The sequence below is a fragment of the Rissa tridactyla genome, chromosome 2, assembly GCF_028500815.1.
Source record: "Rissa tridactyla isolate bRisTri1 chromosome 2, bRisTri1.patW.cur.20221130, whole genome shotgun sequence".
Taxonomy (NCBI): Eukaryota; Metazoa; Chordata; class Aves; order Charadriiformes; family Laridae; genus Rissa; species Rissa tridactyla.
Window position 1 is genome coordinate 72744255 of NC_071467.1, and position 26169 is coordinate 72770423.

Below are 26169 nucleotides of genomic sequence, written 5' to 3' on the forward strand. Positions count from 1 at the left end.
GCAGCTTCCGTTCTATTACTGTAATACCCGAGTTAAGGCTCAAAGCTGAGACAAGGGATCTGGGAAGCAATGCACATGAAATTATGTACCTATTTAGGATACGCGGAATGTTCAACAGGAGGTCTGACAGTATTATGTGGTACGAAAGGAAAACAAATGACTGGGAATAGTGAAGAATGGAATAATTTAGGGGATCATTTGCTCATAATGAGCCATTCACTCTGCATCCTTCTTTTATTAATTTGTCCTGTCCTAATGGTGCTAGTGCTACAAATACTTCTAACCAGCTGTGTGAGAGGCTGTAGAACCTAAAACTACATTTTATTGGGTTTAATAGATGCTTCAGTCAGCTTAAAAAGTTGTGCTGAAATCAGTGATTAAACTCATCCTTTAAGTGGCTTCACAAACCTACAACAACCAGAAAGATCATTCTATTCACAAAAAGGCTATTAAAGTGTAACATGTAAGTAAGACTTGTAACAATGAATGAAAAAGTTTGTACCACTCAGGATAAGAATTTCTATCTGCACTACTAAAACTAAATCTGTACATATAATGAAGACAGAAAGAAAAACACTGGAGTGATTACAGTTGTAACATGACCTAATGTTGAACTGGTTTAACAGATTTAGAACTCTAGAACCAAAAATAAAAAAATTTGCTGGAAGCAAAGACCTAATAGTGGCAATTAACTATTTACCCTTGGAGAGAAAATTTGTTTAGGCAAACTAAAAACATTTGCAAGAACAAGCTTTAGTGAAGAATGGACTAAAACAAAACATTACGCACTTCCAGCTTATGTTCTTTCTCTGCAAGGAATTCTTTTTGACATCGGAGAAAGTCCGACAACATTCGAGTTAGCTGTTTTCTATCATCTATCTCAGCTGCCAACCTGCCATTGTAATCCGCCAGCAACATACATGCATCATCTACCATTTTGGAAAGTTGCTCTCCAGATTCCTTATCTAAAAAGGAAGCAGAGAAAAACAAGTAAAGCATGATTTCATCATATACAGTGAAATTCTTAGAACAGCATTTCAGTTACTGGATCCCCAACCCTCACCTGTTATTCTGTCTAACAGGGACACATCTTGGACCTCTATAGGCAAAGAAGCTATTCTCTGATGAACTGCTGCATCCCCAGAGGCAGCGTTTTCTAGTTCTTGTAATGCTCTAATGAGATCTGTGGTCTGAAAAAAGCATGCAAGATTGAGAACCAGTTTAAATAAACAGATCCTGGTACAAAACAGTATTTCGCAACAAGCTTATAAAATCAATTTGATGGTAATTTTAAAAGCATTTATGATATCAGCATTATAGCAACATTCTATCCCCTCTCAGACTGAAAATAAAACAAAACTAAGCCATTAATTCTAAGAGCAATATCGCAGTGTTCCTAGTTTTAAAGGTCACCTTCCTAAAACAGATTTTTCATTTAAATGCTTGGTATAGACTACTATAAATCTTTTGACAGTGGCGATTATTTTACAGTACCTTTCATTTTACTATACTTTTTTGAAATTATTTTTCTTGTAGTTTTGCTTCACTACCGCATCAGACTAGATCAGTGCACTTCTTTTGGAAGAAGGGCTGATGTTCATAGAAGCCCAGTATCTGCTACAGAGAAACATACTAAATTGTGATTATTTTAGAACAGTGATTCCTTGCTGTAACAAAAAGCCTTCTGAGTCAGGGCAGTACCATAACAAAAGAATTATAAAAGCCATAACAATGCAAGATAAAAAACTTTTCCCAACCATCACGATTGCAACATTGAAAAAATATTTTACTCATAAACCAATAACAATCTTATTCTAATACATGTGTTACTGGTTACGACCCTGGAAACAAAATGAGAACCTAAAACATTGTAGAAACCAATGCTGAAATCCTGATGTGGACAAAGCTGGATATATAGTTCATACACTTTGGTTTAGTGTCAAACTGACTAAAGTTACAGTGCACTCAACTTCTTAGGTCCACATGTAACCTATAGGACCATGAAGGAAAGTTTCAGGTGTAGTCACCCTTGCCCAGAAACAGTACCTCATTAAAAAAAGACAGACAGAAACCATTCAAAAAACAAGACTAATTGAAAAATTCTACATGAAACCATATGCAAATGCAGAATTTTATACACATGCTTTTACCTGTGGAGGGTCAGTGGGAGAACTTCGAGGCGAACAGTTATTTTCATCAACTTTTATCTGTTCATATGTGCGTTTCCTCACCTTTCTGTCTCCATCTAAATGAAAACAAACAGAGGAGTCAGAGAAATAATATTTCAACCAAGAAACTGAATCCTTGTACACACACAAAATACTTACACAAAGCTTGCCTAAGTTGTTCTAATACATCATTTTCATAAACAGACCTTTCTTCCCAGATAGAGAGCACTCGGCCAAGGTGTTTCTTACAACTCTCATCCGTTTCACTGTTACAAGAAAAAAAAAAAAGGAAAAATCAGCACTAGGTAAAAGGACAGCACTGCCGTATGATTATCTTTCACAGAAGGACCTTGGCATACTTTATTAATATCAAAGTATCAGAAGTCCAATAATCTCAAAAAATAATAAAATCACATTTTAAAGAAAATAAAGCAAAGACCAATTCAAGATGTCTTAGCAAGCACATAAAGAAAAGCAAACACCCAATTCTCTTTCTGCTTGTTGCTCAACCCATAAATCTGTAGGTCGCTAAGCCTATTATGCAAACACTGCAAATACGTTTGTGTTGCTTCAACAGCTGTGTACCACGTGAAAATAATTCCGTATTTGGCATCCTCATGCAACGAGATGAATGGCTGCTGGGAAAGAACAAATCATGCAACACTACTAATGAAACATATCAAACTGCTGTAGCATATAAACACAGACTGAAAGCAAGTCTTAAATTAAGGCACAGCTAGCAGCTTTCTAAGGCAAAAGGGACTCAATGCAGATGAATTTACTATGTAACTTCATCCAACAGAATTAAGACTATCCAAGATCAAAAGAACATTGAATAAATTAACAAGACTTCAAGTACAGAAATAGCACATAAGGACTAGCTGTGTCAGAAGAGATGAACTGAGGACTTTTCTCAATCCCCCTCAAATACAGTATGATGAAGGACACTGCACAGAAATTTACTGTACCTTGAAACATGCTTAAAAGCCTCCACTATTACTGGAGCAAAGTCTTTCGTAAATTCTGGTCCTTTCCTTTTGCTGTTCTGTATGACATCATTGGCCAAGTACAGGAATGTCAGCTTCCTATTTGGTTTTGCTAATGAAGAGCAATAAACAAGAACAATTAGAAATTTTAGTTTCTCCAACTAATACCTATTTATCCACATTTATACTAAACACAGAAAAAGCAAATCACATGTGCTTTTCCTACTCTAATCACTGCTTACATTTCACTCTGATTTTTTATTTAAAAATGTGAAGACTTTGGTGACTCATTGATTCTTCTCTCCTGCTGTAACTCCTTCCTCAGATTCTTCCTCCTTCATAATGACACAACATCCCTCTAGCCCCATCTCAAAAAATAAACAGAAAAAAACCATGATATTCCAAAAATATTCTTCAGGCGCCAACTATTTTCAGGTATCTTCCTGAGCCTGATGTGATTTGTCTGCTTGGTAGCCTTCATGTATTTCTTCCACATACTTCAGCTTCCCTTTTAGCCTGCATAAGTTTCTTACACCGATGAAGTCCTCTGACAAGGAGCTTCAGAGATCCACAATCATTCATGGGAAGAACCTCCTCCTTTCAGTTTGAATTTCATTCAGTTTAATATGACCAACCCTCATTCTTTGATTTGAGCAAACCAAACAGTCAATCCTTAGTGAACCTCTCCGTATTACCGTGATACTTCCCTCCCTCACCTCCTAATCATTAAAACGTTCATGTGTCTACAGCTGTAATATCAAGAAAACATTTTCAAAAATCACTTTCAGGCTGCTGTGGTGGATATTTTCTCCAAACGTCATAAGCATTTTACCCCATTCCCAATAAAGTGCAATAGATTCCAAGCTTCCAATTTACAAAGTACTTCTGCAAATCTATTCCATGTTTTAAGTGTTCCTACTCAGATATTTTCATTTACCATCACACTTCATCTAATCTTCATTAGCCTGCAGGTTTCTCAGAGCTGCAACTCTTTAACACTTCTAACCTTGTCTTAATACCAGAAAAACTTTCAATATCCATTACCAACACACAGACTCAGTATGTATGCCCCAAGTTTAAATAGTGGTTTCTCTTGAAAGACAAGATTTAAGTTTTTTCTGCCCTCTTGAGGAAAACAGCACTGTGCTACAGCCAACCTAGGATTTCTTACAACTCATGCTTAGTTCCCAATATGATTTGATTTTGTCCAACCTCCCAAACATGCAGAGCCACCATCCTCACATACAAACAGAAAATTCAATGTTGATATGCTTCTATTCTAAGGAAATGTTTTTGAGAATAAGTTTTGCATTGTAGAAAGACTCCTCTGAAGGATTTTTCCTTTAAGTACTGAATTTTTCCCATCCTCTTGGACAGACATACCCAACAAGTGGATTAAGTGGTAAAAAAACCCGCATTGAAAGTAAAAATGCACCTATCTCTTAGAATCAAGGCAAAATAAAAAGTGGTAAAAAAGAATTAGTTTGGAAGTGCTGGACACAAAGTGGCTCTATTAAAAGTCTGCTTCAAATAATTAAGTCACTACCTGCAAACACCCAGGAGATCATCTATTTGGGTCAACATCTGACTAAACTAAAACACAGACTTCATAGACTTATACTACCTAATTTCTGTATTAAAAAGACTGACAATATAGCAATACATCTCCTACCTATGTTTCAGGTAAATCATAGTTCTGACACATAGAAAGCTTTGAATTATTCAAAGAGAGAATCTTCAAAAATACATCTTGTCTCATGAATGCACCAAAATTAATCAGCATTTACCACAGCTGAGCCTGCCCTCCCCATTTCTTAGATGAGTCCAGAATTAGGGCTCAAAATCTAACGAAGCAGACTGTTGCCCATGCTACATCCTCTGAACTGCATGCAGGATAGGTTCTTGTCTATCCATGTCACAGGAAAAAAAAAAAAGGTTATTATTTTAATCCTCAGAGATGTAACTGGTTTGTTTCAGACCTCAACTTCCTTGTTTCCAACAAGTAACCAAATCAACTGAGCTGGTATAAAGACAGGAGATGTACGCAGTGCCATGAAGTCAGGTGATGTTGATTCTCACAAAGCTTAGACTTCATCTGTTCACTACAGTAAACAGATCAATATGCTGTATTTGGAAAAAGCATGCTAAAACCCAGGAAGTCATGTTCAATCTTATTTCCTCTAGTATTACCTTTTCAGTTTTCTACTACAATTCAACAGACACAAAGCTGCATTTAATGAACACAAATCTTCAAAACACTATAAAGCTATCTGTAACTTTAGTTAGAAATTCAACTAATAATCTGCCCTTACGTTCACAAAGAATATTGTGAAGTAAAATTTAATTCTTCTTGCTGTAAGAATGCTCCGCACAAAATTCCAAAGCTAAAAATTATGCCTACTGTCAAAAAGCGTTCCACTTCACAAATCTTCAGGAGTTACATACTGGCCTACTACCTCTCTGCTTTACACACAAGACTAAAGTGCAACATAACCTTCAGCAACTGAGGTTCTCAACTCCAAGCCACTATGACTGTAAATTAACTACTGAAATCTGAAATACAAAATTAAATTCAAGACCAGATAGGTCTGTTCTGAAAAAGATTATCTGCTTAAAGCATCTTCAGTAGCAGTAACACTAACTTTTCAGCTCTGGGCTTTAATATACCTCAGAACACCGAAATGGATCAAAGATCAATTAGACTATTTAAACAAAAAAGTGTCCTCAATGCTTGGCAAGGCTATTAGTAAAAAGCACTCTTACTGTCAGAAGAAAATGAAAGAATAAAGGTACAATCTTAGGTTAAGGAAGGATCTGAAAAGCACGTACTGCCAGAGTGTATAGTGTTAGAAGTAGGAGCTAGCTCACAGTATCTCTGGTACACTAAGAGTACGGTTTGCAAACACAAAACTGCTAAGAAAGCATCCATGCTGGACTGAGTCATCTTTTCAGAAGCTCTGTGCGGTGTTCACATAACTCTTCTGCTTGTTTCAGTTAGATTTACCATTTACCCACCAAAGCCATCACCAAAGCAGCTCCCTGAAGTGCTGGATTCTGAAGAGGTCAATGGTGTTGGCTGGTATAAGGACCATATTAAGCAGATTATCTTAAAGCATCCACAATGAGACTAAATGGGATTGGCACCTTGCAACTGAAACTAATTCTGTCCCAAAAGTCTACCTGACATAATTAAATGCCAATTAATACTCTGCAGGTATGCATGGTATTTCACCTGCAACTAGCATAATCAGGCATCTATGCTGGAGAGACTTAGCATCCTCATTATCAAGCATTAGTTTTTGGCAAGCTACACCTCTTAGGAATGCATACTTGTTAGCCTGGTCTGGGTATTCCTGGTTCTCTAACAATCCAATATAGATGCCCTGATATTGTATGCTTGAGTCCAGAATACTTAGAGAACTCTGAACACTTAGAGAACACTGAAGAGCCACCACTTTTGTGCAAGAAACTCTAGTATTCTACCTTGGAAGGCAGTAGGCATGTTATTTTCAATGAGGTTAACTCTGGCAATCAAAGCCAGCATAATCACCCATATTTGTTTTCTGCAGATTTACCTCCTGGCATTGGAAATTGAGCTCCCATGAAGATTGCTAGAAACATGCCTGTTAGTTTCATTCTGTTCTACACCTCTTCCCTAGAGCTGAAAGATACTTGCTGTCTTAAACACATGGGAAGAAACTACAGAGAAACACACAGGCACATAAGGGATTTCACTTACATCCCACTACAAGTGCATAGACTATTGACCCATCTGAAAGTGCTACATCAGGCTTTAACCTTCTACAGGCCAGCTCTGTTATGCTAACTGACCTTGAATGAAAATATCATTTAACAAGAAGTTTTGAGAAAAAGAGCATCAGTAGGTTAAAAACTTCACAAATGTTATCAGCACTAAACAGCTTTTTTACTAAAGTTCTCTCATATGGATTTAAATAAAGACTTGGCTCAATTGCTTTTGAATTACATTAGCCTACATACATGCAGCTGTGTATGTGTCAGCACTTCTCCCAAATTCCCTGGGACACTTACTGTGTCATAGCATGCTTCATACCTTTGCATGAGAAGTTACATGACATCTTTGTAAACATCTGACAAGCCTTTGAGATTTTTATTACAAGACCCAACTTCTCTTTTTTCAGTCAAGCAGCACTGAAACTTGAGTGCAAGATCACTGAGCCTTCACACTGAGAACTAACCTGAGTTTTAATGCAAGCTGATGAAGTGCAGCGTCTTTGGTAACATGACTGAAAGCGTATCTGTAAAAAGTCACTTGAGAGGCTACCACCAGAAAGGACAATTCAAAGACAGATTCAAACATCCATAGAAAGCATGTTGTACAAAGAGCACTTAATCTTAAAATTCATTAACCTTCTGTTATGAAAAAGTTAAACTAAGTGTTCAGCATTGCACAGTCACCTGATTCTCCTGAGGAATTTTACCAAGGTTTGAGAACTGCTGTGTTTCCGTTTTGGAGGGGAATGACATTTCCCACAAAGTGTGTTTTCAAGGTTTGAGGGTCCAAGTATCTTGACTTTGAGTTTGGAGGCTAGCAGAAAAGGGAACACAGCATACAGCCACTGCTGGGAAAGAGGCCATCAGCACTGCATTACCATAGGGATGAGAGAAAGTTGGTCACAAACCAAGGAAACCATTCCAACATAATTACTCTGCAGAAGCTTCCCACTGCATTTAGTATGTCTTGAACATACAGTCTATCACCTGAACACATGAAACAAACCAATTCCTTTCATTGCCTGGCCGGTACAATGCCAAGATAGATAGGAATCAACAGCAACAACAATTTTAGGATAGGAAAAAGACACCAAAATTAAGCATTTAGAACCAGAATGATGAAAGACAGCCAGGCACAGGTAAGATACCAAGACATGCGTGGTACAGCAACAAATGAATGTAGATTTGTACACACTGCATTCTTTCAAGACTAATATTAGAGAGTCAACTAGTCAGGTTGGATTACACAATCCAAATGTGACTATTTCAAGTGAAAGATTCTTACATTGCTAATCTGTTGCTCCTGTATATCATATTTTTGTAAATCGTATATGCAGCAAATAACGTTTCTCTAACTTGACTCAACAACTCATGCTCACCAGAAGTCTTGCCTGCTGTTGGTTGATCTACAAACCTCTTTGCACAGATGAGAAGATTCGTGCGGATAAGCAAGAAGGTATCCACAAGCACCTCCGTCTTAAGTATCCTACTGGCCTCCTCAAGAATACCTACTAACCACTGAAATCAGTAAGCCATTGTTTTATTTCTTTTAAATAAAACAAAACCTATTTATTCTCTCATGTATATCACATTAGCCAATGACACTATACCAACATTAAGTAAAATAATCTTACAACTGCTAGTAGTGAAAGATTCTTCCTCTTGGCAGAAAAACTACACTAAGTAATACAGGAAATACTTGCTTTACATCAGGAACTCGTTTCCTGAAATCCACTTCACATCTGCAAGGCAATATATGTCCACCACTTTTGGCTGTGGTTCTGCTCCAAAGTAGTTGACTGAATATCAGAGTAATTCAGATGTAGTACAGCTTTCAAATCTGGGTTCAGTGTTGCTAGACCTTCTCAATTTGCCTACTAGAATCCTCTACCTTCCAATTTTCTGCAGCATTGAGCAACTGACACAACAGCCACTAGCTTCAAAAAAATGTATTGCATCAATGCCAGCAGCTATATGAGCAAGGACCCAAACACTAGAAAATGTCCCAAGAGCAGAAGTTGTAGACAAACAGCCATAAATAAGCAAAATTAGTTGCTATTTATACCACTGAATGACTTCAACACCTCAAAATAACAAAAAAAGTTCAAGTATAATAAATTGGCACACCCAGTAAATTGTCAGAGTCAAGCGCTAAAAATATGTCCCTCTGTAGCAGCCCAGGTGTACTTATACAATTGTAGCTGTCAAAGACGATACACAATGGCTCTGCGAACCTGGATAAGCTTTGCAGCAGAGACGATCAGTGTGACACGGGTGAGGTGACAGATAACAGCCAAAACCAGAGGTCATGTGATTAAGGGAGGGGGGGAAGACGGCAGTGTTCAGCATTGCTTTCTGAGACTGACTAATCTATGAGATACCATGTCAGACTCTGAGGAAACAGATACCTGAATCTGAAATTAGGTTTAAAGATACAACACAATAACTATTAAAATATCACTAGGATGTAAATACCTAACAAGTGACAGAGATGGACCTGGAAAAGCTTACAGAAAATGAGTTCACAGGAAAAGAAGATATTACAGACAACTAACTGGAGCTTGAAATAAAAAGTCCCATATTACCAAACTCAAACATTTAGCAATTTTATTTCATTTTTTCCCTTTTAAACTGGACACATTTTAACCCAGTATAGCAAGTATCACATGTAGCCTACTGAAGAAGCACTTAGTATTCACCCTTGAAGGCTGATGCTTTGAATTACAGAATTGTGATTCTGTGTAATTGAAATTTTTCATTTCAAAACAAAACACACAAACCACAAACCCCTACAGTTGCAGAGAACCCTGAAAACAGGGAGCAAGAGGTAGCAAAATAACTGATTCACAAATAACAAAAAATAAGTCTGAACAGCCTCCATCTCAGAAGAGCCTCTTCAAGGGGGGTCCTAAGGGTCTTCTCAGCAGCGATGCAGTGGCTACAGGCCTAGACAACAAAGTTTTATGTGTAATCCCACTCCTCAGTTAAAAAAAAAACCACAACTATAAATCAATGCCTTTATGGATACACAAAGCTAAATAGTTTTAACAGGCCCATCAGTTGCATTTTGTGAATGACTGATGTGTTCACATTACAGTTAATTAATTAGTACTACTCAATAAATATTGAGTACACTTGTGACTACTAAGTAATTAACTATTTAACTGAGTGTTACATTTCATACATCTGAAGTCTAGCTGAAGCAGGATCATTTTCCTCTTCCTCAGCACACTTTTCAAGCCTTTACAAAATTCTCCCTAACCCCCACTCCTAAGGTCTCTGTAGAATAACTACATTTTGTGGCAACATTACCACAAGGTAATCCACAAACATTACTTTGAAACAATCATTAACATGCCATATCACAAATACCAAGAAAAAAGCCACACCTTTCTAGAATAAAAATCCAAACTGCATAAAATTCTTGTGTTAATAATACATTTACAACAAATGAAGTGCTGAAAGAGTAGCCCCACCAAATCATTTATTCCATAAATCAACTTTGAAATCCAAAAGAATGCAGACTCATGGTCAGCAGAAGCCAGTGCTAACACAGGCTGCAGCCTAAATGGGTGATGCTATCATCACAGTCTCCTTTGTGCCAGCACCAGCTTTCCATCAGACAACTCCTCTATTTCAAAACTAATTATTAATTTTACTGGATTTTCATCATTAGCACAGCACAAGATACTGTCAGCAAAAAAGCATCAGAAATATTTAAAGACATTTAACCAACACCAGAGTGGAAAAGGAGCTGTTCTGTTGTCATTGTAGGCCTCTGCTTATCTGTCAAAACAGGAGAAATCTTTGTTATTTCATTATAGTTGTTATTTAAGTTAAAGGCATTCTATTAATCTTTTCTCATTTTACTCATCAAGGAACAAAAGATCAATGAACTACAGAATCTATTCTCCACTAATCATAGTAAAAGAAAGTGAAAACACCACTACATAAACTAAAATGTGGAGTACCTGGAGTGACACCCGAGTGGTTTTGCACAGATGCAGAATGAGAAATACTTAATACCCCAGGAAGAGCACCAGCTCTGACACAGACCCACTCTAGAGGCACGGTTATCCATACATTTTTCATTAGTACATATTTGAGGTCAGTCATGAAACAGAATGTCTCTACACTCAGTCTCTTGAAGTATACAACAACCAAATCCTTACCATAATTTCATCAAACTACTGGTTGTATGAGAAGACGTCCTTTACTTAAATATTTGTGACAGTTACTAGGAATGTCTGGACAGTTCAGAGTTATCAGTACTGTCACTATACAGTTTATTCTAGAATACATTATACTACCTTTCCTTCTATGAATTCTACATGCCAGTATTTTAAGAACTACATTTAAAATGTATGGTATTATTAGGGAAAAAGCATATATGCATATTCCTTCAGTAATCAGAGTTACACCAACTGTCTTGATACAACTTGAGCAACACTGGAGTTCTGCAAGACAAATCCAATGTTACATAACTGCTCCAAGTTATGACAAAGACCTGCAAGGTTTGCCCATTCTCCAAGTTTACATCTAAATGCAAGAATTCACCAAAAGAATCAATGAAAGTTCAACAGCAAACCTGTAGATGAGGGTGTATGGAACTGATGATCTGTAGAGATGCTCTAATATGGGACCCGAACACTACCAATGAATCCAAGTAAACAGAATGGGACTAAGATTTTGTATTACCTAAGTTATATGCACATTTGAAAAGCTGCCTCTTCACTTCTACCCCAAGACTATAGGCAAGACTATTTTAAAAATAAAAGAATCAGGACCAAGCATTTCGGAACAAAAGAACTGAGACCCTAGCACTTGTTTTCATTAATAATTAAAGAAATCTTCAGAAAGGCTCATGCAAGCTGATATGACACAAAGGATCTTTTACCAAAAATGAAAGCACCCAGGAAAAACGTAATATCACACTGTATTGTGTTCAACTTGGTTAGACAATGTTCCACGAGTGTGAAAGGGAGTAGGATGGAAGGAAGGTCTGCAGACAGGGGTGATAATAAAAAAGGGATACAGTGAAAGGAAATAAAGTTTAGGAAAGCAAGGTTTGATTTTCAGTTCCAGGACACTAGTGGCTAGCAATAGCAGCAATGCCAGTAATTTTTGTGTCCATATTCCCCAAACAGAGATCAGTTTCCTCTCAGGTAGGAAAGAAATAACGTTTCTACAGCTTGGATGGTGGCAAGTGAGGAGCCTTAAACTTACTCCATTTATGGCCTCATGGCCAGTGTTCTGCTTTGTGATGTTTTATGCAAGTCACTTCACCACAGCATACTCGTTTTCGTTCTCATCTTCCACTAAATCCACCCCTTGGGGATTAGGGACTGTCTTACAATTAAGTGCTGCAATTAGCAAAAAGACAGTACTGGGCAAATGTAAGCTAGCACTTATGAAGCTCAGGTACTATTATCAGAGATAGAAAAGTAAAATACATCCCACCTATCTTAACTATGTCAGCTTCAAATGAAGTGGTATAGAAACATACGAAAGAGGAAACACTTCACATAAGACCTAAAAGCCCAGAAGAAAAGGTGCAGGATCTCGAAAGAAACTAACATAGTCCTCCTGGAGGTAGGCTACCACATGCTTTCCACAGACCCTTGAATGTTGGCTTCCAAAAAGAGGTCACCAGAAATAAATCTTACTTTGAAGCAGCAAAAGCTGGACGAGAACTTCAACAGAAGATAAAACCAATTATAGCTGCTATGCTCATCCACAGCTCCTGAGCTACATCCTCAAAACAGACTTAAAAGTGGAAGCTGGACATTGAGAGCTGAGAAAAAGCAAAGCATTCCCATGAGTTCTTAAAATCATTATCCTTGCCTCTCAATGCCACCTTCAAACATGTAGCCCATGTTTCAAACATTTCATTTCTCCAATTAGTCAAACAGCACAACAGGAAAGTTATTCTAATACTAAAGTTAAGGACTGACCATTAATATTATAGATTATTATGAACTGGTATTGTGCACATTAATTAAGACAAGAAACCAAAACTCTAGCTGTATGCCAACTGGTTTAAGATACCTTTTTGATATTATTCAGAATACCAAACATTCAAGTTGTTTGTTTAGAAGGCCCAGAAACATGAAACGTTTCAGATGCAGATGAGAGATCCATTTATTTGTTCCCAGAACAAGAAAGCAAGCTTGCAAACATATAGTGAAAGCTCACAAACATACAGTGAAAATGTGTTTATTTCATAAGATAAAATATGCCACCAAATGTGTCTTTAGGCAACAAAAAAAAAGAATATAACTCATGCTAGAAAGTTCAAAAGATAATATTTCACACAAAAAGCATATTTTAAACAAATACACAGCAGCCATGTGAAAACCTACAGCTTATAGGAACATACTTACATACTATACTGTATGGAAGTGGTGGTTCAATCCATTTGCTATGAAGTTATGCCCCCTAATCAAGAGGTAGTTGTGACCCAGCCATGCACTCCTTGTATTCCACTACACATAATTTCTGCAAGTCGACTATTCTTCTTCATTGTGCGAAACTAAGGGAGTGGTTTCTCTTTTATAGGTCCTTTAATGGCTTAGTGCTACTTTTCCTCTCCACTTAGAGGTCTAGCCTTCTACTTTTCCCATAAAAGATCCACATCTTAATGGGGCTCCCAAGGAAGCAACTGGAAGACAGTAACATTTCCTACAAGGTAGAGTTCTAGCAAGTAATTTTTCTTTTTCTTAAATGAGACAACTTAAGATCAAGTTATTTTTCAATCAGGTCAAATAAACCTTACATGCCATTTCTACCTTACAGTCCCTGAACCACTGCCTATAGCTGCAAGTTCTTTTCTTTTAAAAGGAAATACATGTAAAAACCTAAGTCAGCACACTCAACATCAAATACTCAATACAGCTAAAGAAACACACATCTTTTAATGCTAACATCGGTATTAGCCATCTGGCAAAAACAGGAAGTAAAAAACACTTTGGACACATTAAATTGCTCTTCCACAGAGTACTCCCATTCTCAGTTGCCCTACAAGAATATTTGCTGGCATAAGTAGAAAAAAACATCCTGTCAGGAAACTCAAATAGTATTACAGCTAACCATCGTTCTAGATGATTAAAAACAGTGCCTAAAAAGTGTCTTGGATGAGACGTAACTACCAGTATCAAACCCTGTACTTGACCCCTTCCTTCCCTTTTCCCACTTTCCTCTCTCCTTACACAAAGGAGGGAAGGAAAACACAAAAAATAGCCTCCTCAGAGACATTTCACTAAGGGACGATGAAGAAATGGGGGAGGGAGAAGCGAGGAGCCAGGGGAGTGGAGAAAAAAAGAAGGAAGAGAAGCACCTCCCAGCCCACAATCATCAAGAAATCGAGACCCAGGGTTTCATACTCGCCCCAGTAGCTCCGTTCTCCCCAGGTGCCGTGGCCGGCCGGCCCACCCACCTTCCCTCCCTCCCTCCCCGGCTCGTCAGGCCTGCCATCACTCCCCTCAGCAGCCGCACACCTACCGCAGCTGCACAAGCTACCACCTCCCCCAGACCCGCCGCCCCGAGGAAGGCCCCACCCGTCACCCGCGGGCGGGAAAAGGCCCGGCGGCGGCGCCAGCCTCACCTTTTCGCAGCTCCCGCTCCCACACGTTGACGATGAGCGCCGAGTGCTTGCGGTGGTGGATGAGCCACAGGCTCAGGGTCTGCACGCTCTGCTGCGAGTTGCTCAGCTCCGACAGCTTCCGCTCCAGCGCCGCCTCCGAGAACGCCGACATAGCTGGGCCGCGCTCGCCTCGGCCCCGCCGCCCCCACCAGCCCGGCTCTGCTCGGCTCGGCTCAGCCGCGCTCAGTCCCTGCCTCTCCGCCCCAGCAGGGGAGGAGCCGGGCGAGCCCCGTCCCTTCCCGCCTCACCGTCCGCCACTTCCGCGCGCTCCGGCAGCCCGCCGCTCACAAAATGGCGGCGACCGACCCTACCGGAGCGCCGCCCGGCCCCAGCCCCGCCCCCCTTCTCCTCCTTCCCTCACTTCCGGCAGGGGCCTAGAACGAGGCGGAGCGGGGAGGGGGCTGGGTACTTGGAGCCGTTCTTATCCCTCGAGCGCGCACCGCCCTCGCGCCTCTCCCAGCAGCCTTTGCGTGGCCGTTAGGGCCTGTCCTGGCGGAGCGTTAACGCTAGGGGAGCGGGGCTGCTCGGCGATGGCTTCCTTCAGGTGGCCACACTTTGCAAAGTCTGTGCGCGCCGACCTTAGCAAGTGACTTTGGGGAGGTTTCCCGATGAGCTCTGGGAGGCTGTAGGATGTAGCGAGCAGAAACAGAGTTATGGGCCGTTAGTACAGAAGAACAGACACATCGGCATTTTGCGATGGGGAATAACATAAAAAACCAGACACAAATAAGGGCCCAAGGCAATCCAGGCCTACCAGTTTTTTTCACTTAGTAGGTTGAGGAACCTAACTGTGACACATACTTGTAGGTGGATACCTAATCCACAAATGCGCCTGGTCTCATTTTTTAAAGCTGGCTCATCTTTTTTATTTATTTCTGACAATGACAGTATCATGACAGAATTCAGCCGTTCAATGACAAAACCATGTGCAGAAGTATTTCCTCTTCGTTTCTTAAAACCTGTTCCCTTAAAGCTTTATTGGATCCTTGCTACTTCTGCTGTTTCGGAAACTGAATAAAAGTGGTTCTCTGCTCACCTTTGCTTTCATAGATTATCATCTTTTCAAGATTACCATCTTCAGTCATTTTTCAAGTTGAAGGATCCAAGTCAGTTCTTCATGCATGGAAAGTGCTCTATGCTGCTGAACATGAGTAGCATTTCTAGCCTTAATGTGAGCATTTCTAGCCTTCCTCCTGCTCTTCTGAAAAACACCTGACCGCTTCTTATTTTAAACATTACCAACTAACTCACGTTTTCAAAGAACTATCCACCTTAACTGCTACAGGTCTGTCCTGAATCCTATTTCTGTAGCAAATAATTATGACTGCAGTTAATGTGCTTTTCAGATATTATTTTTAATATTTGTATAAAATTATGTGTGCATTAGAAAAATATGTGTACACCTAACTCTGGGGACATCCTGGCAATGGTTAAGTATCCACCCTTGAAAAGGAGTATTCATATAGCCTTTCACACATCCAGTTTGTCCTCACCAGACAGCAGAAAGCTAGTTACAAAAAAAAAAGTTTTCTCCCTATTTCATGTCTGACATTCAGAGATGTCCCAGAAGATTGTTTTCAGGCAATTTTCCTAGCATGCGTTCTTAGTGAAATCTTCCGTTTAAACATAAAACACTGGTGAGGCAAGGTGGGAGCATTAGGAGGTTTTTGATGTGAATTCTATTTACAAAATCATCTGTAGCGTGAATGATTTTTGCAGAACTAGAAAGGATTTTGCAAAAATGCTTTGACAGAGAAATTTAAGTGAGAATCTGCGCAGATCCCTACAGAGTCTCTTTCTATCAGTTCACTGCATTTTGATCATCATGGATTAAAGAACCTATTTTTGCAACGTACAGCAGAGGACACTCTGGCATTAAGTAGAACTGGCTAGTGAAGTAAAATTAAGACAGAGCTAACGTGGATGCAAGTATTAGAAAAATGAAATACAAATGGTAATCTAGTAACTAACATTCAAATACTGTTTTCTGGAGGCATATATTCTGACATTAGCAGGAGAAACTTGTGGACAGCTATGGAGAAAGAAACATTTCTCACACATACAAGACTAGATTAAAAAGTATCTTAACAAACAGTGAAATTCAGACGTTAAAGCAAAAAAGATAAGGAAAAAGAACAGGAAATTGGTAGAAAATGTTAGTAATGGTTGTAGAAGTGTTTATTACTGCTTCCTCTGCATCTTTCATCCCAGATTATCAGAACATTTTGCAAACAAGAATAAATCCTCTGAGATAGGTATTTGTTCTGTAAATAAATATATTTAAATACCGAGTGATTTATCATCTGTGTATAATATAGTGCGCAATATAGTATACAGCAAAATTGAGATTTTACTTTCCCCATAAATCTTTATAGCACATTTTAAATTTGTAATCGTAAATGTTTACACCAGTACTCTAATTTTAAAAGCTATGCTTATCCAGTCAGTGAGCAGAAATTTACCACGAGACTTACTCAAAGTGAAGTGACTCTCAGACAGGAAGTATTCGCAATGGAGGGTTCGTTTGCTGCGGCGCTTTGAAAAGCTCAGCTTTCACTCAGAAATAATTCATACCATTATTCACCTGCCTTTAAAAAAAAACCACCCACGTCCACCAGGGCGGAGCTGCCAACAGATGGCAAGTTTTCTTCTACCCGCTCCTGTGTTTACAGCATAATAGCACCTTTTCTCTGATTTCCTAAGAAGAAAATTCTGCACTGCTTCCCTCCTGTCTGACTGACCACTGTGTGTTAGTGATAGTCGTCTGTGTTCTCCTGCTCCTGGAGAAAGGAGCCCCGTGCAAGTGTAAAGACAATGACTGTGAAGAAATGACTTGATTGATGTTTGTGTAGAACATGGGACTGGGAAGCTCGAGGTAGCTCAAAGATGTAATTCCATTTCAGAGGGCAGTCACCAAGAGGCTGTACATCATCCTTATGCTTCATGTGCTGGCCGCAGATTTTTTGCTTCTTTTTTCCCCTTACCCAAGGACACCCATATAAAACCTTTTGTAAGAGGGGAATTTAACCCTAGTAACAATTGGAATTTTTAAGTTCTGTTACCTTGAGGGAATTCTAGGAAGCGTTCAAGTACTAGAAGGGCTGATCTCTGTCTAAAATAGCAATGCTTATGGTGCAGTGTGGAAAAGGTAACCCCCCCCTCCAGTCCACATCTTTGAATTTTTTAATTTTTTTTTTTCCAAATATCTGATCATTTCTATTATCCAGTCTTAATTCAAAGAGAAGGCTTGGTTCTGCTGAGGTGCTGGGGCACTCAGCATCTTGGCTCTCCTACAGGGCTCTCTCAAAAGCAGCTGCTTCAAGGTACAAACCTATATGTGTGCCCTTTCTCTGCCCACACCACTCCAGCTGATCATCAGAACATTGAACCCTGATTCTTGGAAGCCCCTTCAAAAATCTGTCTGAGCTGAGCTCCTGGAACTCTTGGAGGCATGATTAAATTGAAACTGCCACAAGACAGGAGCATGATTTTTTATCACTAAGCATTTTAAAGGTAGGATAACAAAAGATAATACTGGTTTAGATATTTTCTCTGGAGTTGGCAAGAAAACGCAAAATTTAAAATGAGATCTATGTTAAGATAGATAAGGCAGATTGTCTACACTGAGGCTCTATCTTCTCATCTTTCAGATGGGACCAAAGGAACGGCAAAGGCGTCAGTTTGCGTTGGTTAACAGACTGCCCAGAGAGGCAAAATGGGCAAAGCCCCACTGAAACTGGCCATGGTCTGCACTCCACTGATCATGTAGTTCAGCATGAATTGTCTGCTATTATACCTCCAAGAGCTATAGACTATGTTAAAAATATACACCACCTGACTACTTTGCTGTTCACCAAGCTTACCTATCTCATTGCATGGTTTGTTGATATGAACATGTCTTAGTCTAAGCGTCAATTTTAATTTTAATTGTTTCCTCCAGGGCACTCCAGTCTGGTACTCCCCCCACACAGCAGTTGCCTTTAGCTGCCGTTTTCTCCTGTAGCCCAGAGATGTAACTGGAAGATTTATTTATCCTTAGTAATATTCTGTGCTTCACTGGAATTATTTAGAAACCCTTATTTTACACCACTACATAGATCAGTAAAACAATCTATATATATGTTTGTTTACTGGTTTACTACACATTGCTCATCAGCCATGTAGGATTTGAGCTGAAACCAGCTCTTGCATCAGAACAGACCAGATCTTTCTTTGTATGAGGCTGGCCTTTTGTAATTTTTATTTTTGTTTTGTAGCTCTTTCTCAAATAGTCCCACCCAGGAGATGCAACAGCATTAGAGGAGAAATGAGGTTTCTCTAGTCTTGTTTCCCATCTGAGAATTTGTGTTAGTCAGCATATGAATTGCTACCTGGATCTCAAAAGTACAGCAGGGGTATATCAGTTCTTTTTTATTGTTCCAAGTGTCCAGTCCATCCAGTATAACAGTTTCTGAAGTTTCATACTTAAAAATATTTTTCCATCTCTCACAATATGCTTGTTTGTCTCACAACCCAATTCTGTGTAAATGATCCTGCTTCCACATCCCAATAAGGGCATGAAAAATGGAGAAATGCAAAAAGAAGACACTGGTATATAGCTGTAAAATGATTCCTGACTGAAAGATCGTAATTCATATGGGTCATTTCTTCAGAAACATTAAACCCCATTTGTTACCTGTACAACAAAAGGGCATATCCCTGGCAGAAATCATAAATAAATAAATTTTAAAAATAATTAAATAGTTGAATCAGTGTGAAGCGCTGCAGGCAGAAAAGAAAACTTAAATGGAAGGAAGCAGCCCATTGAAATCACTTACAGAAGCTGCCTACTGGAGCCAAAAACCTCTTTGTGAATAATGGTTCTTTTTCATGAGTTCCTGCCACTAAGCACTTCACCTTTTAATGTAATTCATTAAAGGCAGAAATTATTTGCTGCTTAGGAGATTAACAAAAACCACTTACTGAGATATGTATAGATGATCCGGCAAGACATTCCCATATTTTATGCATAAAGATAGATTGTACAATCTTAAAAAAAAATAATCTCCCTAGCATTTCTGTGATTTCTTTGGCCCTCTGTGGAGATGTAAAGATGTTTGTAGAAAACCTTCCCTTTTTCCTAAGTCAGGCATTCGGCCAGACAGCTATGTACATCCGGCTTCTTCATCATTACGCTATTAAGTGAAGTCATACTATGTAAACATATGCTGTGATTAATATATGGACGCAATCAAGTCCCGGTTTTCCTTAGTAGAGAGAGTGCTGTAAGTATGCAAGAAAGCACTCCAGGGTATGTATTAACTCAGGTGTGCAGAAAGGCATGAAACATTAGGCTGAGTAATTTTAAACATCTGAGCAGTATATTAATGGATCATTAATATGTGCCTTAGAGTGCATGTAGCTCTTAGTTACAGCATAAAAGTAATAAAGCACATTCCTAACAATAAATAATGTTATCTTTGCAACAGAAAGGAAAACTCTGCCGTATATTGATATACTGTGTGAAGAACCTTCTTGAAATTTGTGAAAACACCAGTTTTAATTTGCCTGTAAAACAAAGGAAATGGGCTGGTTCATCTTTGTGATCCAGTAGAGTACATGATGTCCCAGAAACCATTTAACTGTAGGAAGCAGACACTGTATTTTTGTTACTGTGAACTCAGTAACAAAATATCTCCATCATGGTTTTGGAGATGGTGGCTGCCAGCACACTGTGCTGTACTACCACAAGCATAGCCAGAGGGTTGAGAGAAGTGCTTAATCACCTTTACTCGGCACTCATTAAACCACATCTGGAATAGTGCATTCAGTTTTGGTCTACCCTAGTATAGGAAAAATATCTATAACAAGTCCAGCAGAAAGCCATCAAGATGGTCAGATGGCTGGAGCACAGAACCCAGAAGGAGAGACAGAGGAAACTGGGCTTGTTTAACCTGGAGAAGTGAGGGCTTTGGGGCAACCTAATGGCAGCTTTCCAATACCCATGGGGAGGTTACTGAGAAAACAGCCACTCATGGGCATGCATGATGAGAAGCTGACAAGCAATGGTCATAAACTGACATGGAAGTTTCCAATTAGATATAAAGAGAATGTTTTTTCACCAGAGGGACAGTCAGACAATGGAACAGGTTGCCCAGAAAGGCTGTGCAGTCTCCATCCTTGGAGATTTTCAAGACTTGGCTGGATAAAGCTCTGACCACCCTGGTCTGACCTCATATGTGATCCTGCTTTGAGCAGGAGGATGGTGGAGTAGTGCTCTAGACTATGTCTATATACTACACTATTCATATTTGCTGAGCAACATACTTTGTAATGCTTGGTTTGTACTTGTACAGGTTCATGTACAAACCCACACTGTAGAGCTTAGCTTGCTTGGCTTGTATCAGTTGGATCCGCATAGCACGACAGGTTGTCCAGCTATACAACGTTACTCTCCTGTCATGTAGAGCACCTCAGGTTATCTTGCGTGTTGTGTAGTCCTTCAGTACGGAGGGTACTTGTCTTCTGGAGTGCACTTACCCCCAGACTCCTATTCATTAATGAGCAGCCAGAGTGGGATGGAAAAGTCTACTACTAGAATTGTCACTACACAGACATCAGCCATATCTTCTACATGCTAGCTGTCAGTTTGTTGTCAAAAACATCAGTTACTTCAGTAACCACAGTTTTCCCAGATGTATGAGGGGTCCATAAATAAAATCCATGTATTTTTTGATGCATACTAGCTCTCTCTTCTTTACACTGAAAGCACACCTGAGAATTGCCAGAGTGCTAGGTGGCTGTTCCCCAGGGATGTTTATTTTTTCACCTCAAAACTGTATTTTTGAGCTTTTTGAGGAAAGAACAATAAATGAGGAGAGAGTATGTAGAAAGGAAGATTGTGCAGGCAGTAGGGGTTCTTAGTTTGCTCTTGCAACATCTTCGGGAACATGACCTAAGCACAGTAATTTTGCCAGTTGCTGTTAGTGACATAGTCTTCTTCTGTACTCGGTTTCTGTGGCATCGTTTTGTCATATCCGACTCAAAATGCAGTCAGAATTGGTGATGGATAAGCAGCTCTGTGTGGGTGTCAGCTGTGAATGCAATGGAAAGTTCATGTTTCTTCAGTCATCTGCTGATTATAAAGTGGTGACCAGACACGCTGTCATTGTCTGGTCGTGGTCCAGGCCACCATATGCTTTGTCGCTTGGTGACTCTCCTATTCTGTCACATCTGACCACAGCTGCTGCCCAGTTAGGGCATTTCTTTGGAAGTGGGATTTTTATTTCTCTTGGGAGATGGTGAGCAGGAGGCAGGAAAGTTTGGAAGCCAGGTAAGGATGCTGTAGCTGAGAGTGCTCTATCAATTCAGTGAGACTGTGGCTGCCCAAAGACTTTGTTGTCTGGCATTTCCCCTCTTCTAAGTGTCAGAACCTTTATGCTGTGTCACATACTTGTAACCTTCTGTCCCCAATGAACAGAATTTCCAAACCAACACACTTGCCAGAGATTTGTTCTTGTGCCAAAAAGGAGAACCTGAGTGTTTCTGGACAGTCCTCTGGGGCCCAGAGTGACCATTCACTTTGCTTTTGTTTTAACTTGAACTGGGGCCAGCATGAGGGAAAGGAGGCTCCTGGCCTTTGCAGTACTCTAGTGTCTTTGGAGTACTCTAAGCAGAACAGCTCAGCCCAGACCTGCCTCAATTGCATCTCTTTTGCCTGTGAGAGTAGGAGTTGCGCAGGAATGTGCTGCTTCCACTTCAAGTCCAGGATTTCCCACCTGAGGAGCCAGATGGTGGAACCCCAAAGGTTGTCTCAGTGCACATCAATATGTACAGTGTGTGGACTATCAGGGAGTCAGTCCTTAATGAGGAATGAGTGATTTAGCCTGACAGCACAGCCATGGAAATGTCTCTGATAGGTTACAGCATCAGTGCCTTCTACTGAGAGGCCACAGCTGCAAGCTCTGTGTTCTTTATTGGAGCAGAGATTTAATGCACATATTTTTATTATCAAAGTCTATTAGTTTGGGATGATGCTATCCAGAACCTTCAAATTGCCAAACCTGTAGCATCATAAACGCAATCTGATGCATTTTTCTGAGTTGCAGTGCTAATGTAGCTACCGGTATTTTTCTTGGAAACTAGGTGTCACTAGTGGTTTAGAAATAGCAGATACATTTTTATTCCTATCTCCTTCTTTTTCCTGCAACTCATTTATAGCCTCTCCTTGTGCACCTCCAAAAGAGCGTGCAGCTGCTTCCTCTGTAACTGAAGATTGAAATTAGATCCTTCTGTAGCCTTCTTCTTATTAAGCCAAACAAACACATGTTCCTTGGCTCTGTTTGTATGTCACCTTAACCATCCTGGTGTCCCTTTGTGAGACTTTCTGTTTTTTTCTTTTCTCTCTGTATTGAGGAACCCAAAGCCAGACACAGTTGTCCACGCATGGTCTCGCAAGTGCCAAGCAGAGGGCAAGAATCCTTTCCCTTAACCTGGCCGTGGTGCGATAATACTGCCCAGTACCAGGTGGGATGATCCTGCATCATCACATGGGCTCACTATTTATGTCTGTTCCACTTTCTGTGACCAGGACCAGGGAGTCCTTTCCTGCAGAGCTTCCCCTCAGCCAGCCTAGCCTCAGCCCCAGGACTCTGCAGCACCTGCATTACAGAGTTCCAGGGCTCTGCACTTTTCTCCCCAGAGCTTCGTGACGTTTCTGGCAGCCTGTTGAGGCCCATCCAAATGGCTGCCCTGCCCTCCAGTGCATTGACTGCCTTCCCCCACCTCCCCATCTGCCCACCACTGTGCTGTCAGCTGCAAACTTGCTAAGGGTATATGCTGTCTCCTTGCATAGGTCATTAGGAGGCATTAACCAATATTGATCCTGGTATTGGCCTCAGGTCCCTCCTGTGGGACACACCTAGTGACTGCCCATCAGTTGGACTTTGTACCATTGATCACAAACCTTGGAGCCTGGTGATCCAGCCATTGTTCGCAACCTAGTAGTCCACTTCTCTAGTCTGTGTCTCACTGAGTTCCTAGAAAGAATCTCTGGGATGCTTTGCGGTAGGCCTTCATGTGCCTGGGTGTGGTTTCCAGGAGGACTTGCTCCATAAACTTCCTGGAGACTTAGGTTATAGCTGTCTAGCAGGTAGCCCCCCAGTTTCCCCCTTTTTGCCCATCTTGACGGGATCTTAAGCTCTGTCCTCTCGTGGTAATCACAGCCAAGGTTGTCATCGAGTATCACATCTTCAACCAGTATTTCCTTATCCATGACTAGGGAATCCAGCAGAGGCACCTCCAGTGCTTGACCCATACAGCATCTGTATTAAAGAGGTGTATCTAAATTCCAGAAATTTCCTGGATTCTTACACCCTGCTGTGTTGCCCTTTCAGTGAATACTCAACAATAACAGCACTATATGGTGCTGAAAATAAAAATGTCATATAATACGTTCTTATTTTCAAGGTAGGTTATCAAAGATCACTCTGAAAGTCAGAATACGGAAGAAATACAAGACCTGCATAGTCTTTTTAAGTAAGGAACTTGTCATGTCACCATTATATACTTGAATTCCTTCACTAGATTTCATAGTGTAGGTAGAAATCCATTTTTTTTTAACATTCCTCAATAAAGTGTACATAACAGTGCTATGGACTGCAGTATTCTTCTGTATGATCAAGGGATGGCTGCACACTAATGATTCACACTGTTAAGATAGATATCATCTGTTTTTTCTTTGCAGAAAGGGACTCCACTGCTATGAAGTGTCTGAAGTAAACTTCTGTACCTCACAACAACTTCTGCTTTCACCTGGCTGTAATAATACTGCTCTCACTGTGGTCCAGGCAGAAAACGGCAGAAGGAATGTCCCCCCAGAGGAACCTTGTATCAGTGATGTAAATGTAAGCAGTTCCTCACATATTCAGCTTGCACAGAGTGATGGTACTGATCATCAACAATTCAGAACTTATTTCCGGGTAGTCCTCCCATCTCTGTTCAGGGCTCAGATAAAAAAGAATTTTAAAATTTTAAAGCGTATTTAAATAATGTAGAAGCAATTCCTCATTGTGTAGTTCTTGGTTACGACTTGGTATTTTGAATCAGACCTATTTAACTGTGATCAAAGTCATTCTGGTTTCATGAATAAATTAATTAAATAATCCAGCTGTCTGACTTAGGAATCACTCAAAGCATTTTAAGAAAGAAGGTTGATCAGCTGTGTGTTTGAACACAGTCCTCGTGGCACAGATAGGTAAGATTTTCTGCAGATAAACACATATTCTAATAAGATGAAACAAAACTTTAGAGTCATATTGTTTTCAAAACATGACAATTGATCATATAAAGCAGGTAATTTATCCACGGCAAGACATATCTCAGTTTGCTTGTACTCAGCAGACCATCTTTTCAGCATCCCTTGCCACCCTGGATATTCCAAAAAGCTCAAGAAAGTCATTGGGGCATTGTGAATATGAAATGGCGTCAGAAGAACTTGGCAGGACAGGGAGGTACTGATTGCCAGAACTGCCTGTATTGCTTCTTTTATAAGGAAGGAGCTCCAGCAGCCTTGAGCTGTGTCAGTTCCATTGCTCTCGTAAGTTAGCAGGGTTATGCCAACAGACTTCATATGATATCATCAAGAAATTTGGCTCACCCCAAGCAATCAATGCCCGCTTCCAGTTAGTGTATGATTTGTACTGAAAATTACCTGAAATCCCATCCCTGCCAATGATTGCAAGCCTACTTTTTTGAAATCTGAAGCTTGCTACGTGCATTGAGGGTAACCACACACCATAGACAATCGTCCTTAGTTGACATCTCCTGTACCTATATGGTAAGCACCTCATTTTACTGCTTAATACCTCTTGTGATTCAATGCATGGCTGACAAATGTCCTCATTCTGATGTGTCTGTCTTCGCTACCTGCCGTGATGGCATTTACTCCTTACCATTTTCCACCTGTCAGATGTACACTGGCATAGCTTGAAGACTTGCAAGGGCCTGCTAAAAATCCCTAAGGGTCATTTCCCATTCAGCATGAAAAATACCAGAAAGCTGATGCTGCCCTCTCTACCCTCAAACTTTGACCTTTTAGAGAGGAAAGTTTACCAGCCTAAGACCAATTTGCTGCTCGGAGTGGGAATCACTCAGGCACTGAAACATGACTTGCAGGTCTGTTTTCACCCTAACACATAGGAATTAGATTAACAGTCAAAAAAGGCTGGAAATTTCATGTCTCTCTGATGTTCAGATGCATAGCCAAATGCTTTCAGTCTTAGTATGCTTTGAGGTTTGGTAAACCACTGAAAACAGTATTTGGCATCAAGAAGCCATCGGGCTTGTGGCAGAATGGGGAAGGTCTGCATTGTAAGTGAAATTTTAATCCGTTCTCAGCATGGCTAGGCCAGACTGGGGTCCCCAGTCCTTTTTCCTCCTTTTTTAAACTCGTAAACACACAGTCTTAGTTTCTTATTTATAGCAAAGGTGATTCTCATCTTTCTTATACTGGTACCAAGGAGGGTATATACCATCGGTGACCTCAGCAGAACGCCACCGGTGTATAGCAGTCCTACAGCAGTGTTTGGAGTTCACCTCCAGTTTGTACAGACCATGCGTCTCTCACTGATGTCGGTGTGCA

General features: G+C 40.2%; 1 protein-coding gene across 5 annotated transcripts in view; it reads right to left on the minus strand.

Annotated features, from left to right (window-relative positions):
• Nucleotides 1-14878, minus strand: part of RPRD1A (regulation of nuclear pre-mRNA domain containing 1A) — a 45788-nt gene extending 30910 nt beyond the window's left edge. For 2 of the 5 annotated variants that reach the window (XM_054190901.1, XM_054190900.1), the window contains exons 1-6: nt 14511-14876; nt 3137-3266; nt 2328-2434; nt 2151-2245; nt 1064-1190; nt 790-965 (exon numbers count right to left, since the gene is read on the minus strand). In XM_054190901.1, coding sequence (XP_054046876.1) covers nt 790-965; nt 1064-1190; nt 2151-2245; nt 2328-2434; nt 3137-3266; nt 14511-14661 — 786 coding nt within the window. In that variant the 5' untranslated portion in view covers nt 14662-14876. Of the gene's footprint in view, nt 1-789; nt 966-1063; nt 1191-2150; nt 2246-2327; nt 2435-3136; nt 3267-14510 lie in introns of all 5 variants that reach the window. The other 3 variants (XM_054190902.1, XM_054190903.1, XM_054190899.1) reach the window with 2 other exon arrangements.
• Between the last annotated feature and the right edge of the window lie 11291 nt (nt 14879-26169).